The 26,358-nt window shown below is 42.1% G+C and overlaps 1 protein-coding gene across 3 annotated transcripts in view; it reads left to right on the top strand.

Moving 5' to 3' along the window:
* Positions 1-26,358, top strand: part of PSIP1 (PC4 and SRSF1 interacting protein 1) — a 121,185-nt gene that overhangs the window by 43,417 nt on the left and 51,410 nt on the right. Inside the window, exons 6-11 of one of the 3 annotated variants that reach the window (XM_073667795.1) lie at positions 394-495; positions 1,533-1,586; positions 8,127-8,220; positions 8,810-8,897; positions 17,804-18,005; positions 25,342-25,460. In XM_073667795.1, the coding sequence (XP_073523896.1) occupies positions 394-495; positions 1,533-1,586; positions 8,127-8,220; positions 8,810-8,897; positions 17,804-18,005; positions 25,342-25,460 (659 nt within the window). The remainder of the gene's footprint in view (positions 1-393; positions 496-1,532; positions 1,587-8,126; positions 8,221-8,809; positions 8,898-17,803; positions 18,006-25,341; positions 25,461-26,358) is intronic. The other 2 variants (XM_073667804.1, XM_073667814.1) reach the window with 2 other exon arrangements.

Here is a 26,358-nt window from a genome sequence, read left to right on the forward strand (position 1 = left end):
TCTATGATGATTAAAAATTGCGCAATGAATGTCAGCTTTATAGTTTTATGAAGTTATTTCCGTGTGAATATGTTTTAATTTCCCTGAAGTTCCTTTGACCTGCAGCATATAAAGTTAGCATGTCATTTATGCTGCATGGAGTACCCCCTGAAAACAGTATCAGAATTGCTACTTTTTCCACCCACTTGCAAGATTTGCATATTTTGAAAATGGTTGATCCGCCACATAGGTACGTTTGTTCACGTTTCTAAAGTCCCATGTGTAGAGCAGTAGATAATAGACGTAAACCATCTTACAGACTCTTTTGATTGTAATTTTTATTTTTCTAGTGAACAGTTTTCAGTTATAAGAACTTTGTTTGAATTGTTTTCAATTTGTATTTTATAATAACAGATTTCAAGCAAACTTTCTGATACATCTTCTAGTGGACTTGGGTCTCCAGAAAAAGATTTAAATACTTCAAAGGATGATAGTGGTCCCCTTGATGGCAATGATGTAAGTTAGAATGTAACTAATGTAACCTGTTTTTGTGTTACTGCAAAAAAAAAAAATGCTTAAGACCTGTAGTGCGGTATAATAAAAAAAGAACCACCATATACAGGGATTATCCACTTTTTAAAATCGATACCCTATTTCTCAGGCAGGACCGCAATATTAAATCTTTCAAGGTCTGACTTTCTACACTTCCATGGCAGTAGGTGCAGCCAGCCATGTTTACACTGCTCCTGACTTCATAATGCTGTACATTGAGAAGCAGCTGTGCTTAGTATTGCGCATTATTTATTAAGACCCTCTGAGACCCCAATGATCACTTCATATCCAGGACAGGAAAGTGGGCCCCAAACTTTGTAAAACAACAAACTGAGCAGGTACTCTCACTCCCTGGGTTCAGTGTAGGTTCACTGCTGCAGCTCCGGTCTTGGCTGTAGTTTCATGTCAAAAGCGTGCATCACCACTCTAGTCAATCACTGAACTCAGTGGTTCATGCAGCTCAGTGATTGAATAAGCCGGTGACTTGTGTTATTGACGTTGTGTCACAGTTCTAGCCAAAATATGGACACCAAAGCTGTGGTGTGGAGCCTGTGATGGACCCACGGAGGGCAAGTACCTGCTAAGTTTTTATTATATTACAAGGTTTGGGGCCATTTTCCTGAAAGTGGACTACACCTTTAAACTATGTGCCCCGCCAACAGACACTTAAAGACAAATTTTCTCATTCCCATTGGTGGAGGAGGGGGGTTAGAACAAGATGCAGGTAATACTGCCTGCCACTAGGAGGCTCGACACTAGGTGCATAAAAAAGTATGGTTTCCGCATGGATTATATTTGAAGGGGCTATTTTTATTCCTCTTTTTATTCCTCTGAGACTCCCTATTTCCTTTGGGGTCATCATAGACTTACATGAAATTGAAAGTATATAGCGTGCATCTTTATGAAGATCTGCTATCATGGAATAGGGAATAAAAGCACTCTCGTTTAAATTTTCTCCTGCGAGTACGTACTTTGTGCTAAATATTGGTTTTTACTCTCAGGATATTCCTGCTCCACCTGCTGTAGTTAAAAGCAAAAGAGGCAGAAAGAAAAAGGTAAGCAAAAATATAGACCCTAATTCTAGTGAACTTTGGAGGTCTCAGCAGAGGGACTTATTCTGTGGCTGGCTTCCATGATGCCAAAGTCGCATGCAACTGACATAACAGCCACCTGTAGTGGCTTACAACCATGTCATTTCTCCTTCCCCCATGACGGCACCACGGAGAGAGGGGATCCGCCCTTCAAGGACAGGAAACCTACAGATAAAAAGGGCGGTACCTCTCTCCCGCATCAGTTGGTTTCCTGTCCTTGACGGGACCCTACAGTCCAGAGGAGGCATACCTGCGGGGTGCCAGAAGATGGACGTCGTGGGATGCCAGGCCCGGCCAGTCCGATTCAGGCAGCGGTGGTCCCGCCGGCCTCGGCTGGTGCGGTGTCCTGAAGCGCCACCGCTGAGGTCAGTGGGCCTTTAGGGTGTGCGGAGGGGGGTCTAGACGAAGAGGAGCGCAGGAGTGTGCTAGACCCCCCCTGGTTGCGGAGGTGTGAACGCGCGCGGCCCGACGGCATGTATTTAAGCTTCTGGGTTCACCGCGCATGCGCGGGCGCCCCCGGATGACGCGGCGCCGAAAAGCATGACTGGGTAAACCAGTCTGCGCAGGCGCGGGCGTCCTCCCCCCGCACGCAAGTGCAGGGGCGGCCCCGGATGACGCGGCGCCGCAATGCATGACTGGATAACCAGTCTGTGCAGGCGCGGGGGAGGGTCCAGGTCACTACAGGCACTATGGGAGGGACTCCCAGTGCCTTAAAACACAGCTGAGAACGCCAGTATTTGCTCTTCTGGGCTCTGGCATGCTGTGAAGTTTAAAAAAAAAAAAAAAGAATTTTTTTTTTACTGTAACAATGAGTGACCAGGACCTACCTGAGGAGCAGCAGCTACATCCTCAGTCGCCACCGCCAACCCAACGGAAAAAGGGACCGGAGGGCCAGGACCGGAGTGGAAGCGGGCTCTCTGGCAGATCGTCGCAGCGCAGCAAGAACTCCACTTCGGCATCTTCCAGGAGGACTCCGGCTACAAAGATGGCTCCACCTCCTGAACCGGTACCTGCTCTTCCGTCTGGTTGGTAAGTGAACTTCGTGAAAGTCCACTTTGTAACTAGGGGCCCTTGCTCTCTCTCTTTTGTCTCCCGTAGGGAAAAAAGAGTAAAGGGAAAACAAAAAATAGGACTTGTGCATTATGCACTGAGGACTTGCCCACTACTTGGGAAAAGAGACTCTGCAGCTCCTGCATTGAGCAGACCATATGCGAGGGAACCCCGAGATTTGCCTCTGATCTTAGAGACCTAATTAAGTCACAAGTGGAAAACACTATTAAATCTTTTCAGGGCAAAAGAGTAAAGAAAACTAAAAACATATCCCCCGAGTCCACGTCTAGTAGTTCTGAGGATGACGGGGATTCGAACACTTCCACCTCTTCCTCGTCTACAGTTAGAGGAGGTCGGAGCTGTTTCCCCGTTGAGGAAACAGATAGCCTCATCAAGGCAGTCGGGTCTAACAGATCCCCGGCCCAAAAAATCCATACAAGACTTGATGTTTAGCGGCCTAGAACAGAAAAAGAGATCTTTTCCACTCAATGAACATGTTCATTCGCTGATTATGAAAGAGTGGAAAAGACCGGAGAGGAAGGGCTTCCTTTCCCCTAAACGAAAGTACCCATTTGAGGACCCCGTATGCTCCTTTTGGGAGAAAGCACCAAAACTGGATGTCGCTATAGCTAAAGCGTGTACTGCCAGATCTCTAATGGTCTGGTTGGACCAGCTAGAATCACAACTGAGGCAGAAGACATCCAGAGACTCAATCCTTGAAGCCATCCCGATAATGAAAGGGGCAGCAGCCTTCCTGGCAGACGCCTCAGCGGACTCCGTCAGGTTAAGTGCTAGAGCGGCGGGGCTTGCCAACGCGGCTAGACGAGCCCTCTGGCTCAAATGTTGGCCCGGGGACCTACAAACTAAATCCAGATTGTGCTCCATCCCCTGCGAGGGCGAGTTTCTATTTGGGCCTGCCCTTGATGACATCCTGGATAAAGCAGGAGATAATAAGAAACTGTTTCCTGTCCCGTCTAATACTGCTTACAAGAAACCTTTTCGGAGTAGACGATTTATGCGTAGGAAACCCCCTAAAGAGCAGGATAGGTGGGAAGACAGGAGAAGGAAGACCAAGGGATTCCTATTTAACAAGCCCTCCAGTGATAACAGAAAGGCCCCCAATGAAGATTTGCCCCGGGTGGGGGGAAGGCTATCAAGTTTTCTCCCGGCCTGGGAGCTAATATCCAACAGCTCATGGATTCTGACCCTAATTCAATCGGGCCTGAAACTTCAGTTCTACAAAGTCCCTCAGAGAAACTTCATTATAACCCCCGAAAGATCCTCAAACGAGGAGCAACTAGCCTTGGAGCAGGAAATCCGGGGACTAGTAGGGAAAGCAGTCCTCCAGGAGGGGGGAGGAAGGCATGGGCTTCTATTCTCCACTATTCCTGAGAAAAAAAACTGATGGGACATACAGGACGATTGTGAATCTGAAAAAGCTGAACAAACTGTTGAAGGTGGAACCCTTCAAAATGGAAACAATAAAATCTTCAATAAAAATGCTGTTTCCTGGTTTCCTGGCTGTTTCATGGCCGTCCTGGACTTAAAAGACGCTTATTATCATGTCCCGATACACAAGGACTACCAGAAGTTCCTCAGGGTAGCTGTTCCTATGGGTGGAGTGGTCAAGCACTACCAATATACAGCCCTCCCATTCGGCATCGCCATAGCCCCAAGGGTTTTCACCAAAGTGGTTGCAGAGGTGATGGCTCATCTAAGGGAGCAGAATACCCTGGTCGTCCCATACCTAGACGACTTCCTGATAATAGGCAGCTCCTTCCTGGACTGCAAATCCCATCTGGGAAAGGTCATGGATTCCTCGACTCGCTTAGGGTGGCTTTTGAATCTGGAAAAGTCCAAGACAGAACCATGCCAGATACAGGAGTACCTAGGCGTCATACTGGATTCAAAAATTCAGGAGTGTCGTCTCCCCTCAGGGAAAATTCAAAAAATCTTAAACCTGATATCACGGGCAAAATCCCACCCGTCTATGTCCCTGCTAGGTTCCCTGACAGCGTGCTTTCCGGCCGTTCAATGGGCTCAAATACATGCCAGAACCCTTCAGTGGGAAATCCTAGAGGCAGAAAAAGCACTAAAAGGGCGTTTAGAAGGGCGGTTAACGCTATCTGTAAAAACAACACTTTCCTTAGAGTGGTGGGGGAACATACACAATCTGGGCCGGGGGATTCCTTGGACAATCCCGACACCGCAAGTCCTGGCTACAGATGCAAGCCCCGGGGGCTGGGGGGCCCACCTCAACAACCTGGTAGCTCAGGGGGTCTGGACAGAATGTGTGAAACTAATGTCCTCAAACATGAAGGAGCTCCTAGCAGTAGAGCAGGCACTTCGGGAGTTCATGCACACACTACAAGGACATCACATGAGGGTCTTCTCAGACAACCGAGTAGTGGCATACCTGAACCACCAGGGGGGTACACGGTCCCATTCCCTAATGCAGACGACAGAGGTCATCTTTCACCTAGCCGAGGAGAACTTGCAATCTCTATCCGCTCTACACATAAAAGGGGTAGAAAACCGCACCGCAGACTTTCTGAGTCGGACTCAATTGAAGCAGGGCGAGTGGGAATTAAGTCAGGCGGTTTTTCGGCAGATTGTACAAAGGTGGGGCCGTCCCTCCATAGATCTGTTTGCCAGCAATCAGAACAAAAAAACACGCTCTTTTTGCTCCCTAGATCCCAAAGGGAATCCGGTAGCGGTGGATGCCTTTATGATCCCTTGGAATTACCCTCTAGCTTACGCTTTTCCTCCGACCGCTCTGATTCCAGCTGTTCTGAGGAAAATCAGAGAAGAGGAAGCGAGGGTAATCCTAATAGCTCCCTTTTGGCCAAAGAGAGCATGGTTTTCATGGCTGAGGAGGTTGTCAATCTCCGATCCATGGGTTCTCCCGGACCTTCTTTCTCAGGGTCCGGTCCTCCATCCTCAGGTGTCAAGCTCACACTTGACAGCCTGGAATTTGAGAGGGCTCTTCTGAAGGACAAAGGTTTCTCCCCAAATTTGATCACCACACTACTTCAAAATAGAAAACCAGTCACCACCAAACTATACGGGAAAACCTGGAAGAAATTCCTGTCAGTCTCCGGTTCCAGGTTGGGTGGGGAGGTTCCGTTGACAGCTATCCTGGAATTTTTACAGAGGGGTTTGGAGCAGGGCCTGGCCACAAGTACCTTAAAAGTTCAAGTTGCGGCCCTGGGAGCACTCTATAATTTCGACCTAGCCAGGGATAGATGGGTATCTAGATTTATTAAGGCATCCGCTAGATCCCGCCCTATCCCATCCCGAAATACTACACCCTGGGATTTGAACTTGGTCCTTTCAGCCCTAACTGAGGCACCTTTTGAACCCCTGTCAGAAGCATCCCTAAAATCTCTGTCTCTAAAAACAGCACTCTTGGTAGCTCTCACATCCGCACGTAGGGTTAGTGATATTCAGGCCCTATCGGCAGGCCCCCCCTTCACACAAATCTTGGAGGATAGGGTTACTCTGAGAACTGACCCTGCCTATCTACCAAAAGTGGTGTCAAGATTTCACAGGTCCCAGGAAATCACCCTCCCTTCTTTCTGCCCTAACCCTAGGAACATGAAAGAGAGGGTCCTGCATACACTAGACGTCAGAAGGTGCCTAATCCAGTATCTAGAGGCAACACAAGAGTGTAGGCAGGATAGTTCTCTCTTTGTCTGCTTTCAGGGTCCTCGTAAGGGGAAGAAAGCTTCTAAGGGCACGCTGGCCAGATGGATAAGGGAGGCCATCACATTATCTTAATCCTCACGTGGAGAAGCTGCCCCGGAGAAACTGAAGGCCCACTCAACAAGAGCGGTGGCAGCCTCCTGGGCGGAGAAGGCCGGTGCTACAATAGAGCAGATATGTAGAGCGGCAACCTGGTCTTCCCCCTCTACCTTCTTTAATCACTACCGGCTAGACTTAACCTCTTCTTCAGACCTTACTTTCGGGAGAAGGGTTCTGGAAGCTGTGGTCCCCCCCTAATGAGTCACTTCTCTGCAATTCTCTCCATGGTGCCGTCATGGGGGAAGGAGAAAGACGTAGTTACTTACCGGTAACGGGATTTCTCAGAGCCCATGACGGCACCCGTATATTCCCTCCCTTCACGTGTGGGTGTGCACGCTTATTAGTTAATTATTGTAGCCACGTGGTGTGTCTAGCGAGGTCTTAAATTGTAAAATTTTGTGTTACTAACCTGGTGGTCCTCTCATGCTCTGTAAACAACTGATGCGGGAGAGAGGTACCACCCTTTTTATCTGTAGGTTTCCTGTCCTTGAAGGGCGGATCCCCTCACTCCGTGGTGCCGTCATGGGCTCTGAGAAATCCCGTTACCGGTAAGTAACTACGTCTTTTACTGGTAAAAATTTGGTGTTGTCTTAAAGATAGTACTGCTATTAGCCAACACTTTTGGGTGTCGTTTTTGCTGTACTATGGTTGTCGTAGAAGTCCAGCCTACAGGAAGTGCCTAAAAGAATGGATATCGGTTATGGCAGAAAAGTGCATGAAATTGTTTTTTGTATTATATACTGTATCTGACCCCCTAATGACCACAGATAGTGTATTTAAACTAGCTGCTATTTCTGATGCCCCTCTCTTTTTACAATGGTACTATAGAGGACTGAACTATGCTATTGCAGTCCTAGGCATCAGGTACTGATCAAAAATTAGGCCCCACCAGTGTAAACAGATTTAATATGTTCAGAATATTTTTTTTAGTTTTTTTTTACATTCATTTGGTTGGAATAAGTGGGATTTCAAAATATAGCTTTTTTACAAAAAAAACAAAAAAAAAAACAAGCCCTCCATGGAGGTACCTACAGAAATTAACAATTTATCTATTTAAAAACTTCTTACTGTTCAAAATACATGTGGTATTAAAGGGAATATGTCTGCAGATTTTTGCCACCCAATCTGAGAAAAGCACAATGTAGGGGTATAGTCCCTGATTCCAGAGATGTATCACCTACTGTGCCACTTGCTGCAGTTTTGCTAAAAATGTTTTCATTTCCAGCTGATTTAGCAGTTCTCTGAATGCTGAACACTGTATAAACCCCGTCCACAGCTCTGAATGGCAGCTTTGTATACACTGTGCATAGGCAGAAAGCTGGCAATCTGTGGTGTGGACGTGGTTGTACTAGCGGGCAGTAGGAAAACACAAAGCCCAGCAACTGACTCATCAATGGAATCTTGGTTCCTGTCTCTACATTATGCTGGTCTCATATTACATAGTAAAAATCCTGTGATAGATTCCCTTGGTGGCTGAGCACTAACTCAGAATGTCCAACATCTGTATTATATCTAATAAAAAATTGTTCTAAAACATACAGAATGCATTAGTTGAATGAACGGAATACTGTTTAACATTTCACTATGATTATAATGTAATATTTAATGTCTTACATTTATTTAACTGCGAAACTAACTATTCTGTTTCAGGTGGATATTATGGCGGAGGCAGAACAAAATGCACCTACAACTCCACCGACACCACCCAAGCCTGGCCAAAAGCGTGGTAGACCACCTAAGTTTGGTATGGCCTTTTCTGTAGTTGGCTTTTTGGTACTGGGAAAAGAATATCTGTTCTTTGTTGTTTTGTGCATTAATATATTGCAAAAAATACATTTACAAAATTAATTTTAGTCATCAACGTGGATAAAAGAGTATGGGCCAAGATTTTCTTTTAAACTGTATATTTTAAAATTAATGCTAAGTTGCTATGGTAACTATAGATAATTAGACCACATTTTCTGTAAAACCATTCTGAAACACAAGGACTGAATAACACCCATGTAAATGCCACCTGTTAAATAGAATGTATATTGCTATTCGCATCCCTTACAAATCACAGCCAAATAAATGGGAGCATATGCAAGACAACATTCAGTACTGTGCTTCTGCTCCTTGCTTAGCAGTTGGCCAAAAGCTGATAAATACTGTGAAAATACCACAGTGTAAATTAGGGCTGGGGCTCCCTCATTCTGCGTATAACATGCATCTCAGCAGTCACTTGTATTAGTTGGAAAATTCCTTTTAAAGTGTCCCAGTTGAAAGAAATGTGTATGTGGTGTGTTCAGTGGATAATGATTTTTTTGCTCTTGATTTTTTTTTTTATATTTTAGTACCTATAGAAATTCCTCAGAAGAAACCTAGGGGGAGACCTAAGATGATAAGATCACCACCACTCTCTCCTGCATCGGAGCCTGAAGTGTAAGAATTTTCTTGTAGTAATTTTACTAGCTTGGATTGGTATGCTTGGTTCTACCCTCTTATCTTTTCTGAAATGACGCCTGTAGCACTGTACATTCGGGATGCTTTGATGCAATTTTGCATTAAAGCACAATAATTTGGAAAAAAAATACAGAAGCCTTGCTATTTGTGACTAAAAGTTTGAACCTCGCAAATCCCTTAAGCTTTAATATTTTAGACTTCATTTATCTTTGTGGCTACATACATGCTTAACCCCTTCATCCCCAGCCTGTTTGCACCTTCCTGACCAGGTTAATTTTTTTCCATTTTGGCTAGTGCCACTTTATGTAGTAACAACTCTTCAACGGATCCCTTTGATTCTGAGATTGTTTTTTCGTGACATATTGTACTTCATGATAGTGGTAAAATTTGTTCGATATCACTTGCGTTTCTTTGTGCAAAATATCGGAAACTTGGCAATTTTTAAACTTTTTAATTTTTATGCCCTTAAACCAGAGAGCTATGTCACACAAAATAGTTTATACATAGCATTTCCCATATGTCTACGTTACATCTGCATAATTCTTGAAACATAATTTTTTTTTGTTAGGAAGTTGGAAGGGTTAAAATTGATCAGCAATTTCTCATTTTTCCAACAAATTTTTTTAAAAAAAGTGACACCATTCTAAAAACTGCACCCCTCAAAACCACATTCAAGAAGTTTATTAACCCTTCAGGTGATTCACAGGAATTAACCCCTTTCCGACATGGCACATAATAGTGCGCACCACGTCGGAACCCCCGGTTCAGCGCAGGCTCCGGCGCTGAGCCCGCACTGAACCGGGCACTTGTCAGCTGATTTATACAGCTGACATGCCAGCAACAGCCGCAGATGGAATCGCGATCCACCCGCAGTTGTTAACTAGTTAAATGCCGCTGTCAATCTCTTGACAGCGGCATTTAACTCGCGCAAACTGGAAGCATGACAGTTACCCCGCCCATCGGTGACCCCGTCACATGATCGCGGGTCATCAGTGGGTTGGCATGACAATCCGGGGTCTGCAGCAGACCCCTGTGGTTGTCATGTCTAGATTACTATGAGCACCGCCCAGTGGTCGGCGCTCATAGCAAGTGAGTACATCTGCTATATACAGGCGATCTGATCATCGTCTGTATGCACCAGAGCTGATCAGGCAAGTGCTGTTTATAGTCTCCAATGGAGACTTCACCTGGGAAATGTTGCCCTGGTACCATACGGGCACCTTCAGTTCCAGAAGTAGTGGGGCCCACTCCTTCCTGACTTCCAAATATTAGGGCCTTACTCACTACCTCCTGGAACTGAAGAAATGTGTTGGTCGATGTGCAAGGCCTGCTGTTTGTACCACAACTTAGCTTTCTGCATGGCATTTTAGGGCTACAGGACTTGATCAGAGAGATCATCTGCCCCCGTCCCCCAACCACCCCCCCCCCCGGATGTTCTTATTGTACCCCAGTACACAGTGAGGTTTGTGAATCTGCGTTAGATGTACCTTGTACAGCGGTGGGGGTGCTGCCATTACCATGTATGGTGGTCAAGAAAAGTACATCCCTCATGTCATTCTGCTTGACTACCACCATGATGATGTTACATTGGGCTCTGCTCTCACCCTTTCTGAGCAGCTGCCTAATTAGTGACCTAGGGAGTCCTCTCTGGTTTCTGCGCACAGTACCGCATGCTTCAGTGGCTCTAGCAGAGAGGGACTTGAAGAGTGGGATGCTAGTATAAAAGTTATCTACATAGAGGTGCTAACCTTGATCCAGCAGTGGGTGTACCAAATCCCACAAATTTTCCCATTCACTGCCAGGACAGGGGGGCATTCAGGGTGTTCAATCCAGGTAGCCTTCCCTTTATAAACTCTACAAGCTGTGCAAGAGTACAGTGCTGGTGACACTGTCATAGCCTAGCTCCAGTCTGTGATCGGTGCTGTGATCTGCTGATCCCCAGTATGTAGCAGAGGCGATCGGACAGTTGCTGCTTCTAGTCTCCTATGGAGACTATAGAAGCATGCAAAAAGTGAAAAAAAAAAGTTTTTAAAAATATAAAAGTTTAAATCACCCCCCTTTCGCCCCATTGAAAATAAAATAAAAAGAAAACCCTAAATAGACCTATTTTCCGCATTCATAATCGCCCGATGTATCAATATAAAAAAAGAATTAATCCGATCGGTAAACGGCGTAATGAGGAAAAAATTCTAAACGCCAGAATTATGTTTTTTGGTCGCCACAAAATTGCAATAAAATGCAATAACGGGCGATCAAAACATCGGATCAATAAAAACATCAGCCCGGCGCGCAAATAATAAGCCCTCACCCAGCCCCAGATCACGAAAAATGGAGACGCTATGGGTCTTAGAAAATGCCGCTATTTTTTTATTTATTTTTTTTTAACCAAATTTTTGAAAATGCAAAAACGAAAAATCCCAAGGTTGTGAAAGGGTTAATGTGATCACTGTGCCTTTAGTCACAGTCCTGCATGATCGCCAGGACGTTTCCATACGTTCTAGGGCGGGAACCCCTTCCCAACCAGGACTTATAAATGCGTCCAAGTGAAGGGGTTAAATTAATAACTAGAACTGAAAAGAACAAAAATGTCTTTGTGCCTCATCAGGACATAAACAAAAAAGGTTGGTTAGATATGCAACTTTTCCTCTTCAGATTAGAGAACATATTTACCATCTGATTTGTGAAGGAGTCAATGACTTGTACAGAAGTTCCTGTATGATCCCCCCCCCCCCTTATTGTCATTGGAGGCTATATAGGCAAAGACATGACAATTAGTGTTGAGCGAGTATGTTCTGTTAACCCTTTCGACGAGCATGCTCGGGCCGAGCTCCGAGTATTTACAGCTGCTCGGTGATATGGTTGAATCGCTCCCATGTGCATGATTTGCGACTGTTTGACAGCTTTATTACATGTGAGGAATGTCTATTTCTTACACATTCCTCCCATGTAATAAAGCTGTCAAACAGTTGCAAATCATGCACACGGGAGCGATTCAACCATATCATCGAGCAGCTGTAACTACTCGGAGCTCGGCCGGAGCATACTCGCCGAAAGGGTTAATGGAATATACTCGCTCAACACTAATGACAATGTGAAGCTATGACTGTTCTTCCTTCCCTCCTGACACAAAATTGGGAAGTAAACCTTTTCATGATACTCAAAAATGTCAAACTACAGGAGGAATCGATTTTACCATACCAGAGCCTAATCTCTAGGCTTTTTACTCTAGCTGCAGCCCAAGGTATGTCAATATATATTGCACTTGTTCTTGGCTGTGAAATATGTGATATTGTATCCAGAATACTGTTATCCGATCTCTCACCCCCAAGGGACTTGAATTTTAATTTTCGTCTACCCCTTTATTTTATTCCTAAATCTCGATCTATTTGGTGTCCTAATCTAATCTTGTTATGAGGAAATAAAACTTTGTAATAAATGCAGTGATAAGTTATCAAAATGTCATATCTTTCCCTAAATAGTAATAATAAAAACATTATTTTGCACCGGAAAAAGTAAGCCCTCACACAGCTTCATTTACTGACATATGAAAATCTTATAGGTCCAAAAAAATTTTTTTATAGTGTTGCCATTGATCACGAATTTAAAGAGGTGTTTTTCTTAGTTTTTTTTTTTTGTTTTTTTTTTAAATGCAAGTTTGGTATAGCTGTAATCATAGTGACCTGGAATATTGTGTTGCAAGACGGTTTATTTATTTATTTTTTTACAATTTCACTGCACTCTGAATCTTTTTTTTTTTTCCCCTGTTTTCCAGTACAGCACGTTAAACTGGATGTAGTCATTCAAAAGTACAACTAGTCCTACAAAAGAGTAAGCCCTCATATTGCTATAATGGCAGAAAAGAAGGGGAGGAAAAAATGAAAGCAGAAATACTGCCGCTTGGGAAGGGGTTAAACAATAGATCTTTTTCATTTTGTTTGAAATTGCTCAATATTAGTGCAATAAATCCTTCCATATTTGATGAGACTGGGCAGTTCTAATAATTCACAGGAAGAATAAAATAGATGCAAATGTGAACGCTAGCCATAAGAAGGCTTTACTCTGTAAACATTGCCCCTTATAGTGACACAATTGTTGGGATTATTACTGTATGCTAAGAAGTCCAGGGTTCATGGATATTTTCATTATTGAAACGTCTCTACTGTTTGACCATACAGAAAATGAAATCTCATTTCTGAAGATACCAAGACCATAGGAGACACAGATGCAATTTCCATGGCTGGTATTGCATTGAGCGTGTGACTCAACCAGTCGTCACATAAAAGCGCCTTTTTGAGACAATAATGGCATGTACCACATTCCTGAATGTAAAGCACCTTCATACCTAGAGTCAACCATACAACACAATTGGACCCCATTTATAAACTTAAACAGAATCTGTCAGTAAGATCAACCCTCCTAAGCCGTCGATATGCATGTACAGTTAGGTCCAGAAATATTTGAACCAAGACTAAATCTTTGTGATTTGGGCTCTGCATGCCACTATTTTTTATTTAAAATGAAACAACTGAGATGCAAATGAAGTGTAGACTTGCAGGTTTAATTAAAAAAAATTCAACAAAAATATCCTGTGAAATGTTTAGGTATTGCAACTATTTTTCTACAAAGCCTCATCATTTCAGGGGCTCAAAAGTAATTGGGCAAATTAGCTTTACCATAAATAAAATATTCCTTTTTAATACTTTGTGGAGAATCCTTTGCAGGCAATGACTGCCTGGAGTCTGGAAGCCATGGACATCACCAAACACTGGGTTTTCTACCTTGTGATGCTCTACCAGACATTTACTGCAGCAAGCTTCAGATGCTTGTTTGTGTTACTTTTTGCAAAAAGTTTTGTCTTAAGCATGTGAAATGCATGCTCTATGGGGGTAAGATCTGGTGATTGACTTGGCCATTTCAGAATAGTCAACTTCTTTGCCTTAAAAACCTTTTGGTTTGCTTTTGCAGTATCTTTTGGTTCATTGTCCATCTCTGGACAGCGTTTCACAGTTATCAACCTTGCTGCATTTGGTTGAAGTATAGCCCTGTACACTTCAGAATGCATCCAGCTGCTTCGATCTTCAGTCACATCATCAATAAACACCAGTGACTTACAGCCATTGGAAGCCATGCATGCCCATGCCATCACACTGCCTGCTCCATATTTTACAGAGGATGTGGTGTGCTCTGGAATGGATCATGAGCTGCTCCAAGATTTCTCAGTACTTTCGTGTTCCCATAATTCTGGTACAGGTTGATCTTAGTTTCATCTGTCCAAATGATGCTTTTCTAGAACTGGGCTGGCTTTTTTAGATATTTTTTGGCAAAGTCTAATTTGGCCTTTACTACTTTTAAGGCTGGTTTGCTTTCATGACATCTTCTCTTTATGGTAGAGCTGGATAATGAAATGCGTATTTCCTGGAGAGTGTTCTTCACTTGGGTACATGTTGTGAAGGGGTGATCATTCACAATGGAATGGATTCTGTGACGTTCCACCATTGTAGTCTTCTGTGTACGTCTAGGCCTTTTTGAAAGCCCAAGCTCACCAGTGCGCTCTTTTTTTGCAGAATGTACCAAACTGTTGATTTGGCCACTCCTAACATTTCTGCTATCTCTCAGATGTATTTATTATTTTTCTTCAGGCTATATTTATTATTTTTCTTTAGCCTAATGATGGTCTGTTTCTCTTACACTGAGAGCTCCTCTAACCACATGTTGTGGGTTCACAGCAACCGCTTCCAAATGCAAATGCCACACCTGGAATCATCTTCAAGACCTTTTACCTGCTTAATTGATGATGGATTGACACGGGGATAGCCCAATGCCTTTGAGATATTGTTTGATTACCTTTGGTCCCTTTTAAAAAGAGGCAGCTTTATATTTAAGGGTTGTAATTTCTAAACCCTTACTCCAATTAGTATATGATTACCCTCAAAGCTGAGAGACTGCACTTTAAGCCCATATTGATTTTAACTGTTTCTTGAGTATGGTTTGATAAATAATTAAAATACGTCATTGGAAGCTGAATCGAAGGCATCAAGGTATCATTTTATTAAGTGTCTTATCCCAGAGAAATCAGTGTTTTTCCTATATGTAAATGAGCTGTTAAGATCTATGGGCCGGACACTGATCTGCATCCAGAGATTATTTTAAATAGAATGAAGAGATACCAGTGTGAGACATGTAATTAACACAGAGCAGTAGAACTGAACTTTGTCATCTCACACACATATTTACTTCAGCTCTGCTGTATTGCAACAATATTATAACCCTGTCTGCCTGTGAGATGGAAGCTGAGAGGAGCCTGCAGATGTGTCAGGTATAATCACACACAGCTCTGCAGTGAGATCAGGAGAGCAGAGAGCAGCCATCACACTGGTAATGGCTCCTTTTATTTAAAATAAGCTGGTGGAGGCAGATTCTCATGCAGATCTGTGTTTGGCCCATAGCCCTGAACAGTTTATTTACGTATCCATATTTTTCTTATAAGACATTGGATTGCAGACATCAAGGTATCACTTTATTCAGCTTCACATGACCATATAGACACTTTGGATGGTTGATCCTACTGACAAATTCCCTTTAAAGAGAAACTCTCACTTCATTTTTATTTCATGAATCAACAGTACACATAAAAATAAGAAACTGTGAAACCTTCTTTCTCCTGGACTGATCTTTCTCTCCACCTAGAGGCAAACCCAGACAATCTGCTGTAAGTCTCCTGAAACGAGTTACAATTCTCTATAGAGCTTTATGTGCACAAACGGTGATCTCCTATTTCAGTAATGGGAAAGTCTCTATTTGCTGAAGACAGATTTTCCCTGTGGATGGAGGTCTAAGGGTTAACGTTTCTCCTTGTGCGGAGTGACATACCGGCTCTTACATGCAATGCTCCTCTTGGAAATGTAATATGCAAATTGCCTGTTTAGAGAAAAAGAGGACTTGAACTCTATAGCGCCACCTATTGGAAGCTGTGTCTGCAAATTGAGATTCTGATTTGGCTTTTATCCTAAGTCATATCGCACGACTCGTTAAAGGGTTGATTGTGACTTGTAGGATTGCTGCTTCCAATAGGTGGCGCTATAGAGTTCAAGTCCTCTTTTTCTCTAAAGAGGCAATTTGCCTGTGGATGGAAACATTTGAGAAAGAGAGGATTTATCTGATGAGTTATATTACAAAGTTTCTTTCTTTCATGTGTACTATTGATTTGTGAAAAAAATGTTAAAATGACGGTTACTCATTAAAGTTCCATCCTGGTAAATATGTATACACAATTGAGCATCCTATATGGAAGGCACCTTCCTGTAGAAAACCTTCTGCTCATTTTTGTGAAGAAAATATTCTAAATGTATTCACATTTACTTACACAAATACAATTAGATTTTTCACCCTGCAACAAGAGATGAGCTTGTTTTTTTGTGCATCTATTAGAAACATACTGACTCCAGCTTAAAGAAATACTATTAACCAGGGTGTATTAGTGGTGATTGAAAATCAGTTCTCACTTCTGTCTCCTATACAAGGTGTCTTCATGCTGCTTAAAGGCCCCTAGTTAAAAATGTCCAAATCTGTGCGGCAGATGCTCAGAAGAGAAGTTCCTTGAAAGACCAGACAAGGAAGGTCAATACTGGGCATACCTGCCGTCATCTCTGCCTGAAAAAGCCTCATTATACTACAGTAAATTTGTGTTTATGCTTATTGGCTGTTTATGAAGAAGTCTGGGAAATTAAAGAAGTGGGAACTTTGGCATGCCTACTTCACAGCTCTGGCTCTCTATTAAGGAGCTGTAGCCCCACTGGCCATTCTTGGATGCCATGTTCCCAGGCTGCAGGATGCTTGTCTCCTCTCATGTTCTCATATAATCTGACAAGCAGATTTAACAACCAGCAAGGGCAATCAGCAGGATCTGCTACTAGTGGGCATACTGCTTCTTGTACATCTGTTAGAGTATGTATGCAGATAATTATTTTTTCCCCTGCACTGTAAGGGAACAGTGGGTTGTGTCATTAATGGTGAAAAAACTGAAAAGTCTCCTCATCATGTGCAAATTCTTGGTCATATTGACAATGACCTGGAGCGCTGTCACATCATTAGTGATGGATTCCTCTCCAGCTTTAGTAAACCTGCTCATTTTAGCAGGGTTATCGAGGGATTTTGTATTCCCCATAGTTGACTTGGTGGCACCTCTTGGAGTTCTTTTACACACACAGTTAGGATTTCTTGAAAAAAATATATTTATATCCTAGCATTTTTGTTCACCAAAACACAGTGGCCAGGTGATGCATGAAAGTCTGTAAGAAAACACACTAATGCTATGTTCACATACGTTGTGTTTAATGCGTATTTTGCAGCAGATTTTTATGCAAATTTTCAGCTGGGTCTAGCAGTACCAGCAAAGTCTATGAGAAACCAGAATTCTCTGTTCACACATGTTGCTTTTTGTTTGCTGCTTATTTTCTGCCTTGCTTGCATTTTTGGAAAATAGAGCAGGTCACCTCTTTCAGCATTTTTGCAGTGGTTTTTCACCCATAGGAAGTAATGGGTGGTGAAAAAAATGCTGGGTTTTTGATGGCAAAGTAGAATAGGATTCCTTTTTTTCACAGAACTTTATGTACATGCCTCAATAGAGACAGAAGGACACTGAAAAAAGCGCTGCAACAACGCAGGGAAACCTGCATTTTTGATGCAGCTGTTTTCCTGCCAGGGAAAAGTCAGCAGATTTAGCTGCAGAAAAAACACAACGTGTGTGAACATAGCGTAAAAGCAACTTTATTTTTTGTAGCTTTCTCATTTTTGTTTTTCATTTTTTTTGTTCATATCCCATGTATTTTTCCTCCTACTCTGTATCTGGCATAAGAGCATCTCGTTCTATGTATCTTTATGAATAGTCCAAGCGAAGAAGATCAGCATAAAAAGAAGGTCTTGGATAATAAACTTCAGAAGCAGCAGCTTGTACGAAAAGATGAGGAAAGTGCTGGAGAGGAAGACGAAAAACCAAAAGAGGCCAGCAAAAGGGAAACTGAAACCAAGAAGAAAGTCGCAAGCAAAGTTGATTCAGATGCTGAAGATAGCAGCCAGGAAGAAGAAAAGGTGTGTTTGTGTCCCTTCTGTTGATTTGTGTCCCTTCCCCCTCCTCAGGCATAGTGCAGACAGACAGGACACAGGCACCTCTGTTGTGATTGAATTTTCATCATATTAACATATAAAAACTTGACGTTTCAGAGTTTTATCCAGGGTCAAAACATAGTTTAACATCATTCAGACGCTTGCATATAATATAAGGATCTATCCATGCAGTCTGTAACTTGTTCTGCACCATAGGCACCAACACCGAAACCTTCTGCCCTGCTTCATAGACCCTCAGTCTGGCATTATGGTCATACCAGAACTTCTCATTGGCTTGAGTCACATTCTCATGATCCAGGTTGCTCAGTTTCTGCATTTTATTCCTGAGCCTCATTAAATATAACACCATAGACTCCTGAAGTTTTGGGGTTACTCTTTGAACAGTGCTTTAAAGCGCACCTGTCAGCAGGATTGTGCTCAGAAGACTACACACAGATGGGCGCAGTTACACTGATTAAAATGATACCTTGGTTGATGAAATCCGTCCTGTGGATCTTGTGTAATCTTTACTTTCAGTTTGGAGATAATGATATGCCTGTGCTACGGGGCGGCCTGTGGGGTGAGCTTTATCTGGTGCTCTGCTTATTCAGTTATATGCTCTTATGACAGGTCACTGATCGTTCAGTGACCTTCATCCTATTTTACCTAACCCCACCTTACTAGATGAATTATGTAAAATTGGAGACAGGTCACTGAACGATCAGTGACCTGTGCTAAGAGCTTGTTGCTGAATAAGTAGGCAGAGCACCAGATAGAGCCCACCTCAAGGGCCCGCCCCGGAGCACAGGCATATCATTATCTCCAAATTGAAAGTAAAGATTACACAAGAACCTCAGGATGGATTTCATCAACCAAGGTATCATTTTAATCAGTGTAACGGCGTACATCTGACAGTGTATGTGGTTTGCTTACACAATCCTGCTGACTGATCATAAAAACCCAGATATAAATCTGGTATCGCTGTAATTGCACTGACCCGAAGAATAAAGTCGTCTAATCACTTATACCACATGAGAAACATTGTACAAAATAAACTCTAGGATTAGAGTTACGGGTTGGGTTAATGTTAGGGTTGTGTTATGGTTGGGATTTTTTCAAAAGTAAGGAAAAAAAACGACGATATGGCTACTAGTGTTGAGCGCAAATGCTCGCTACTTGAGTTTGCATCGGGTGCTTGGGTATGCACCGAGTATCACGGGTGCTCGAGTGACATGCTCGAGTCTCCGCCCCATGTATTTCACGGCTGTTATACAGCCAAAAAAAAAAAACATGCGGGGATTCCCTGCCATGCACTGGCAATCCCCGCATGTGTTTTTTTTGTTTTGTTTTTTTTTGGTGGCGGGGAGTCTAGCATGTCACTCGAGCACCCGCGATACTTGGTGCATACTTGAGTACCCGTTGCAAACTCAAGTAGCGAGCACTTGCGCTCAAGACTAATGACAACTTACTCAGTATGATGACCTAATGTTATCAAATTCTGTGTCGTACCTCTGGGTTCAAAATGTTCACTATACCCCTTGATAAAATCCTTGAAGGGTCTAGTTTCCAAAATGGGGTCACTTGTGGGGGGTTTCCACTGTTTAGGTGCATCAGGGGCTCTCCAAACGCGACATGGTGTCCGATAATTATTCAAGCAAATTTTACATTCAAAAAGTCAAATGGCGCTCCTTTCCTTCCGAACCCTGCCGTGCGCCCAAACAGTGGTTTTCCCCCAAATATGGGGTATCTGCGTACTCAGGAGGAATTGCTCAACAAATATTACAGTGCAATTTCTCCTGTTACCCTTATGAAAATGCAAAATTGGAGGCTGGAAAAACATTTTTGTGGGAAAAATGTGAACATTTTATTTTTACGGTTCAATATTATAAACTTCTGTGAAGCACCTGGGAGTTCAAGGTGCTCACCACACATCTAGATAAATTCCCTGAGGGGTCTAGTTTCCAAAATGGTGCACTTGGTGGGGGGTTTCCACTGTTTAGGCGCATCAGGGACTCTCCAAACACGACATGGCGTCTGCTAATTATTCAAGCAAATTTTACATTCAAAAAGTCAAATGGCACTCTTTACCTACCGAGCCCTGCCGTGCGCCCAAATAGTGGTTTCCCCCACATATGGGGTATCAGCGTGCTCAGAAATTGCACAACAAATTTTGGGGTCCGGTTTTTTCCTATTACCCTTGCAAAAATAAAAAAAAATTTGGATCTAAAGTAAAGTTTTTGTGAAAAAAGTTAAATGTTCATTGTTTCCTTCCACATTCCAAAAATTCTTGAGAAGCACCTGAAGGGTTAATAAACTTCTTGAATGTGGTTTTGAGCATTTTGAGGGGTGCAGTTTTAGAATGTTGTCACTTTTGGGTATTTTCTGTCATAAAGACCCCTCAAAGTCACTTCAAATGTGTTGTGGTCCCTAAAAAAAAAAAAAATGGTTTTGTAAATTTTGTTGGAAAAATGAGAAATCACTGGTCAAGCTTTAACCCTTACAACAAAAAATTTTGGTTCCAAAATTGTGTTGATGTAAAGTAGACATGTGGGATATGTTATTTATTAACTATTTTGTGTGACATATCTCTCTGATTTAAGGGCATGAAAATTCAAAGTTTGAAAATTGCAAAATTTTCAACATTTTCGCCAAATCTCAGATTTTTTCACAAATAAACACAAGTCATAGCGAAGAAATTTTACCACAATCATGAAGTACAATATGTCCAGAAAAAACAGTCTCAGAATCAGGGGGATCTGTTGAAGCGTTCCAGAGTTATTACCTCATAAAGTGACAGTGGTCAGAATTGAAAAGATTGGCCCGGTCATTAACGTGCAAACCACCTCCGGGGGTAAAGGAGTTAATAACTTTTTAGTTACTATTTTTTTTCCTGTATTTTGGCCTAAAAATCACTTCCAATTGGGTCTCGTTACAAATTTGGCACTCTTGGCCTTTGCAGGCTTTGTGTTATTGTGGTCTGTGATGATAAATTAACCGAGGAAACGCTAAAAATACAATTAAATAAGATTTACAAACTTTCCTATGAGGCTGTCAGAATGAGCTCACTGGCGGATTCTCAAGTAGAGGTCGGCCACTTTCTCTTGTTAGTGCAGCTTTCCTCACAGACTGACCAGCACTTCTAATAATTCATAAACTAAAAATACTTTAATCATGATTAGCAAAATGTATTTGTGGACGTTCATTGCATAATTAGCACAACAGCATACGGAAAAAAATCCTCTATAAAACCCAATTCAAACAACAAAAACTGTAGCAGATCGATAAGTGAGGTGATATACACATATTATATAGAGTACATACCAATAGTAAATAAATATCACTTTGGCAGTATGTAATGGTATATCTGGTCTTTATACCAGTATTAAAGGGCAGCAAAAATATACACAATGCCTCTAGAACACACATATACAACCTCATACAATAGCAATTACTGTTTGAATTAGTGACTTAACATATATATTTAACAGAATTTAAATATATGTTATAGTGTTTTTTAGGGGATTTTTTTCTGTATATTGTTGTGCTAATTATGTAATGAATTTCCACCAATAAATTTTGCTTATCATGTTTAAAGTATATTGAGTTTATAAATTATTGTTTGCTTGATGGTAATTGTATAGAAATGTTCTTTGTGACGTAAGGTAAGATTTAAATTAAATACTTATTAAAAATGGGTCAAAGTGTCCTTTTCCTGTTACTGACCAGAACTTCTACCTATACAATTACTGCTGGTGGAGGAGTATATCACCAGAACAGTCTGTCAGCCTCCTACAATTGTAAAGGAAAATGTCCTTATTCACTCAGGGAAAAGTCAGCAACACTGAAATGTCCTTGTGGTTTATGTTTAAGTGGAGAGAAAACAAACAATTGCAGCAACGAAAATCCCACAATTAATGTATATTGTTATATATAACCCTGTAAAAGGATCCTAAGCTGCTATTCTACATTTTGAAGCTAGGCTGCATTCAAGTACCGGTTGTCCAAACGTATGTGAATGGAGAAATTACTTTAACAATTAATTCACTGAGTAAATAACAAAATATATGCAAGGTATATGTTACTTATACTGAAATTCTTTAACGGAGTTGCCAGGCATAGGTATTTGATTTATCTACAGGACACATCATCAGTGGCAGATCGGTGGGATTCCGACACCTAGCATCACCAGCTGGACTGTAGAACCAGGCAGCATCTTGGAATGGAGCTGTGCTTGGCGTCCAGCCGTATCAAAAAAAAAAAAAAAGTGACGATCGGTGAGGGCGTTTTGTGTCGAACCCCTGCGATTTTATATTGATGACCTATCCCCTTATACAGTGGGTACGGAAAGTATTCAGACCCCTTTAAATTTTTCACTCTTTGTTTCATTGTAGCCATTTGGTAAATTCTAGAAAGTTCATTTTTTTTCTCATTAAAGTACACTCTGCACCCCATCTTGACTGAAAAAAACAGAAATGTAGAAATTTTTGCAATTTTATTAAAAAGAAAAACTGAAATATCACACACATTGTCATAAGTATTCAGACCCTTTGCTCAGTATTGAGTAGAAGCACCCTTTTTAGCTAGTACAGCCATGAGTCTTCTTGGGAATGATGCAACAAGTTTTTCACACCTGGATTTGGGGATCCTCTGCCATTCTTCCTTGCAGATCCTCTCCAGTTCCGTCAGGTTGGATGGTGAATGTTGGTGGACAGCCATTTTCAGGTCTCTCCAGCGATGCGCAATTGGGTTTAGGTCAGGACTCTGGCTGGGCCAGTCAAGAATGGTCACAGAGTTGTTCTGACGCCACTCCTTTGTTATTTTAGCTGTGTGCTTAGAGTCATAGTCTTGTTGGACGGTGAACCTTCGGCCAAGTGTGAGGTCCAGATCACTTTGGAAGAGGTTTTCATCCAGGATATCTCTGTACTTGGCCACATTCATGTTTCCTTCAATTGCAACCAGTCGTCCTGTCCCGGCAGCTGAACAACACCCCAATAGCATGATGCTGCCACCACCATGTTTCACTGTTGGGATTGTATTGGCAGGTGATGAGCAGTGCCTGGTTTTCTCCACACATACCGCTTAGAATTATCACCAAAAAGTTCTATCTTTGTCTCATCAGACCAGAGAATCTTATTTCTCATAGTCTGGGAGTCCTTCATGTGTTTTTGAGCAAACTCTATGCGGGCTTTCATATGTCTTGCACTGAGGAGAGGCTTCCGTTGGGCGACTCTGCCATAAAGGCCCGACTGGTGGAGGGCTGCAGTGATAGTTGACTTTGTGGAACTTTCTCCCATCTCCCTACTTCATCTATGGAGCTCAGCCACAGTGATCTTGGGGTTCTTTTTTTACCTCTCACCAAGGCTCTTCTCCCATGATTGCTCAGTTTGGCTGGATGGCCAGGTGTAGGAAGACTTCTGGTGGTCCCAAACTTCTTCCATTTAATGATTATGGAGGCCACTGTGCTCTTAGGAACCTTGAGTAATGAAGAAATTCTTTTGTAACCTTGGCCAGATCGATGTCTTGCCACAATTCTGTCTCTGGGCTCCTTGGGCAGTTCCTTTGAGCTCATGATTCTCATTTGGTCTGACATGCACTGTGAGCTGTGAGGTCTTATATAGACAGGTGTGTGCCTTTCCAAATCAAGTCCTATCAGTTTAATTAAACACAGCTGGACTCCAATGTAGGAGTAGAACCATCTCGAGGAGGATCACAAGGAAATGGACAGCATGTGACTTAAATGAGTGTCTGAGCAAAGGGTCTGAATACTTATGACCATGTGATATTTCAGTTTTTCTTTTTTAATTTACAAAAATTTCTGCATTTCTGTTTTTTTTTCAGTCATGTTGTTGCAGAATGTACTTTAAAACCCTTTCGCAAGCTTGGGTTTTGTCGTTTTTGCGTTTTCTTTTTTTGCTCCCCTTGTTCCCAGAGCCATAGCGTTTTTATTTTTTGGTCAATATGGCCATGTGAGGGCTTATTTTTTGCGGGACGAGTTGTACTTTTCAACGCCATTACTAGTTTTACCATACCGTGTACGGGAAAACAGGAAAAAAATTCCAAGTGCAGTAAAATTGCAAAAAAAAGTGCAATACCACAGTTTTTTATTTATTTTTTTTACCACATTCACTGAATGCCCTTCTTATTCTCCAGGTCATTCCGAGTTCGTAGACACCAAACATGTATAGGTTATTTTATATTAAAGTGGTGAAAAAAAATTCCAAAATTTGGTTAAAAAAAAATAGCGCCATTTTCCGAGACCTGTAGCTTCTCCATTTTTCGTGATCTGGGGCTGGATGAGGGCTTATTTTTTGCGCGCTGGGCTGACGTTTTTATTGATAACATTTTGGGGTAGATCCGATGTTTTAATCGCCCGTTATTGCATTTTATTGCAATTTTGCGGCGACCAAAAAACGTAATTTTGGCGTTTAGAATTTTTTTTCTCCTTACGCCGTTTACCGATCGGATTAATTCTTTTTTTTATATTGATAGATCGGGCGATTCTGAACGCGGCAATACCAAATATGTCTATGTAGGGTTTTTTTTATATATATATATTTTATTTTGAATGGGGCGAAAGGGGGGTGATTTAAACTTTTATATTTTTTTAATTTTTTTTATATTTTTAAAAAAATTTTTTTTTTCACTTGTTGCATGCTTCTATAGTCTCCATAGGAGACTAGAAGCAGCAACTGTCCAATCGGCTCTGCTACATACAGGGGATCAGCAGATCCCCTGCATGCAGCTGAAATGGTCCTGTGCTATGAGTGCCGACCACTAGGTGGCGCTCATAGCGACCAGATCATGACAACCACAGGCGTCTGCTGCACCCATCGGTGACCCGCGATCACGTGACGGGGTGGGCGGGGCTTAGGACGCGCTTCCAGGAAGCGTGCGTTAAATGCCGCTGTCGGAGATTGACAGCGGCATTTAACATGTTAACAGCCGCGGGTGGATCGCGATTCCACCCGCGGCTGTTGCGGGCACATGTCAGCTGTAAGAATCAGCTGACATGTGCTCGGTTCAGTGCGGGCTCAGTGCAGCAGCCCTCACTGAATGGGGGGAGGAGACCTATGATGTACTAAGACGTCATGGGTTGCAAAGGGGTTAATGAGAAAAAAATGAACTTTTTAGAATTTACCAAATGGCTGCAATGAAACAGAGTGAAACATTTAAAGGGGTCTGAATACTTTCCATACCCACTGTTTAATCAAATTCTTATGTCTGGACAACCCCTTTGTTTTTAATTCTAAATTTGGTGAGCTTTGTAATTGACCTATTAGTTGCACAATTTAATGGGTAATGTGTAATTGTTTTCTAATAGAAGGGAAAAGCTGGAAAATCTTACCAACCTGCCCAAAAGAGAGGCTTGAAGCCAGTTCATGAAAAAGAAGTAGTTGTTGAGAAGAAAAGGAAACAAGAAGATACAGCGGAGCTAGAGAGGTAAACAACTCCGCAAAATGTACATTATCTGTTATATAGGAATAATATATCTTTGTGCCATGTTAGCCAGTAGATAGGAAAATATGACAATTTTAGAGTCTTCAGTGGCTGACACCTTTTAATAACTGAGAGGATAGTAACAATTAGAAAGCTTTCAAGACTACTCAGGTCTTAGTATAACACAAAATCTTGAGTCACATTTATATGCAACAGGACACAGGAATAATGCAGTAAATAAGACAAGTGACGTGAAACAGAACTATTAGGATGTGTGCACACGTTGCAGATTTAATGTGTTTTTGCCATGCAGATTTGCTAGCAAAACCTGATGCCAGCAAAGTGAATGAGAAACCTGAAGTGTCATGCACATGTTGAGTATTTTTGACTTGCACATTTGGTGCAGAAAATAATCTGCAGAATGTCAATTCTCTGTGCTTTTTTGCCTGCGTTTTTCCCCCATTGAATGCACTGAAAAAACAAGGCAAAAACCCATCGTTTTTGAGGCAGTGTTTTCCTGCCAAGAGATGCAGAAATTTCTGCACACAAAATACTTAACGTGCGCACATACCCTTACTGTGGGACAAAGAGAAACAGTTGTGGCAGTAAATATTGAAATAGTGGAGAAAACCAGCTCGCCCCTGCTAAAAACATTGTGATCATTGGCACGAATGGAAGCCACTCCTGCAGCCTTGTTACTGTGTGAAACCAATAGGGAAATCCTCCAGCCATATGTCCAGGTAAAATACTTTATTCCTTGACTAAGGCTATGTGCCCACGATGCAGAAATACTCCGGATTTTTCCTGAGCTTTTCTGCATCTCCCTGGCAGAAAAAACGCATGCGGATTGTACATGCGTTTTCCTGCCAGGGACATGCGGATGTCAAGCGTTCTTCACATG

Source organism: Phyllobates terribilis, unplaced genomic scaffold, assembly GCF_046119375.1.
Source record: "Phyllobates terribilis strain yellow unplaced genomic scaffold, ASM4611937v1 Scaffold_1__5_contigs__length_1240528914, whole genome shotgun sequence".
NCBI lineage: Eukaryota > Metazoa > Chordata > Amphibia > Anura > Dendrobatidae > Phyllobates > Phyllobates terribilis.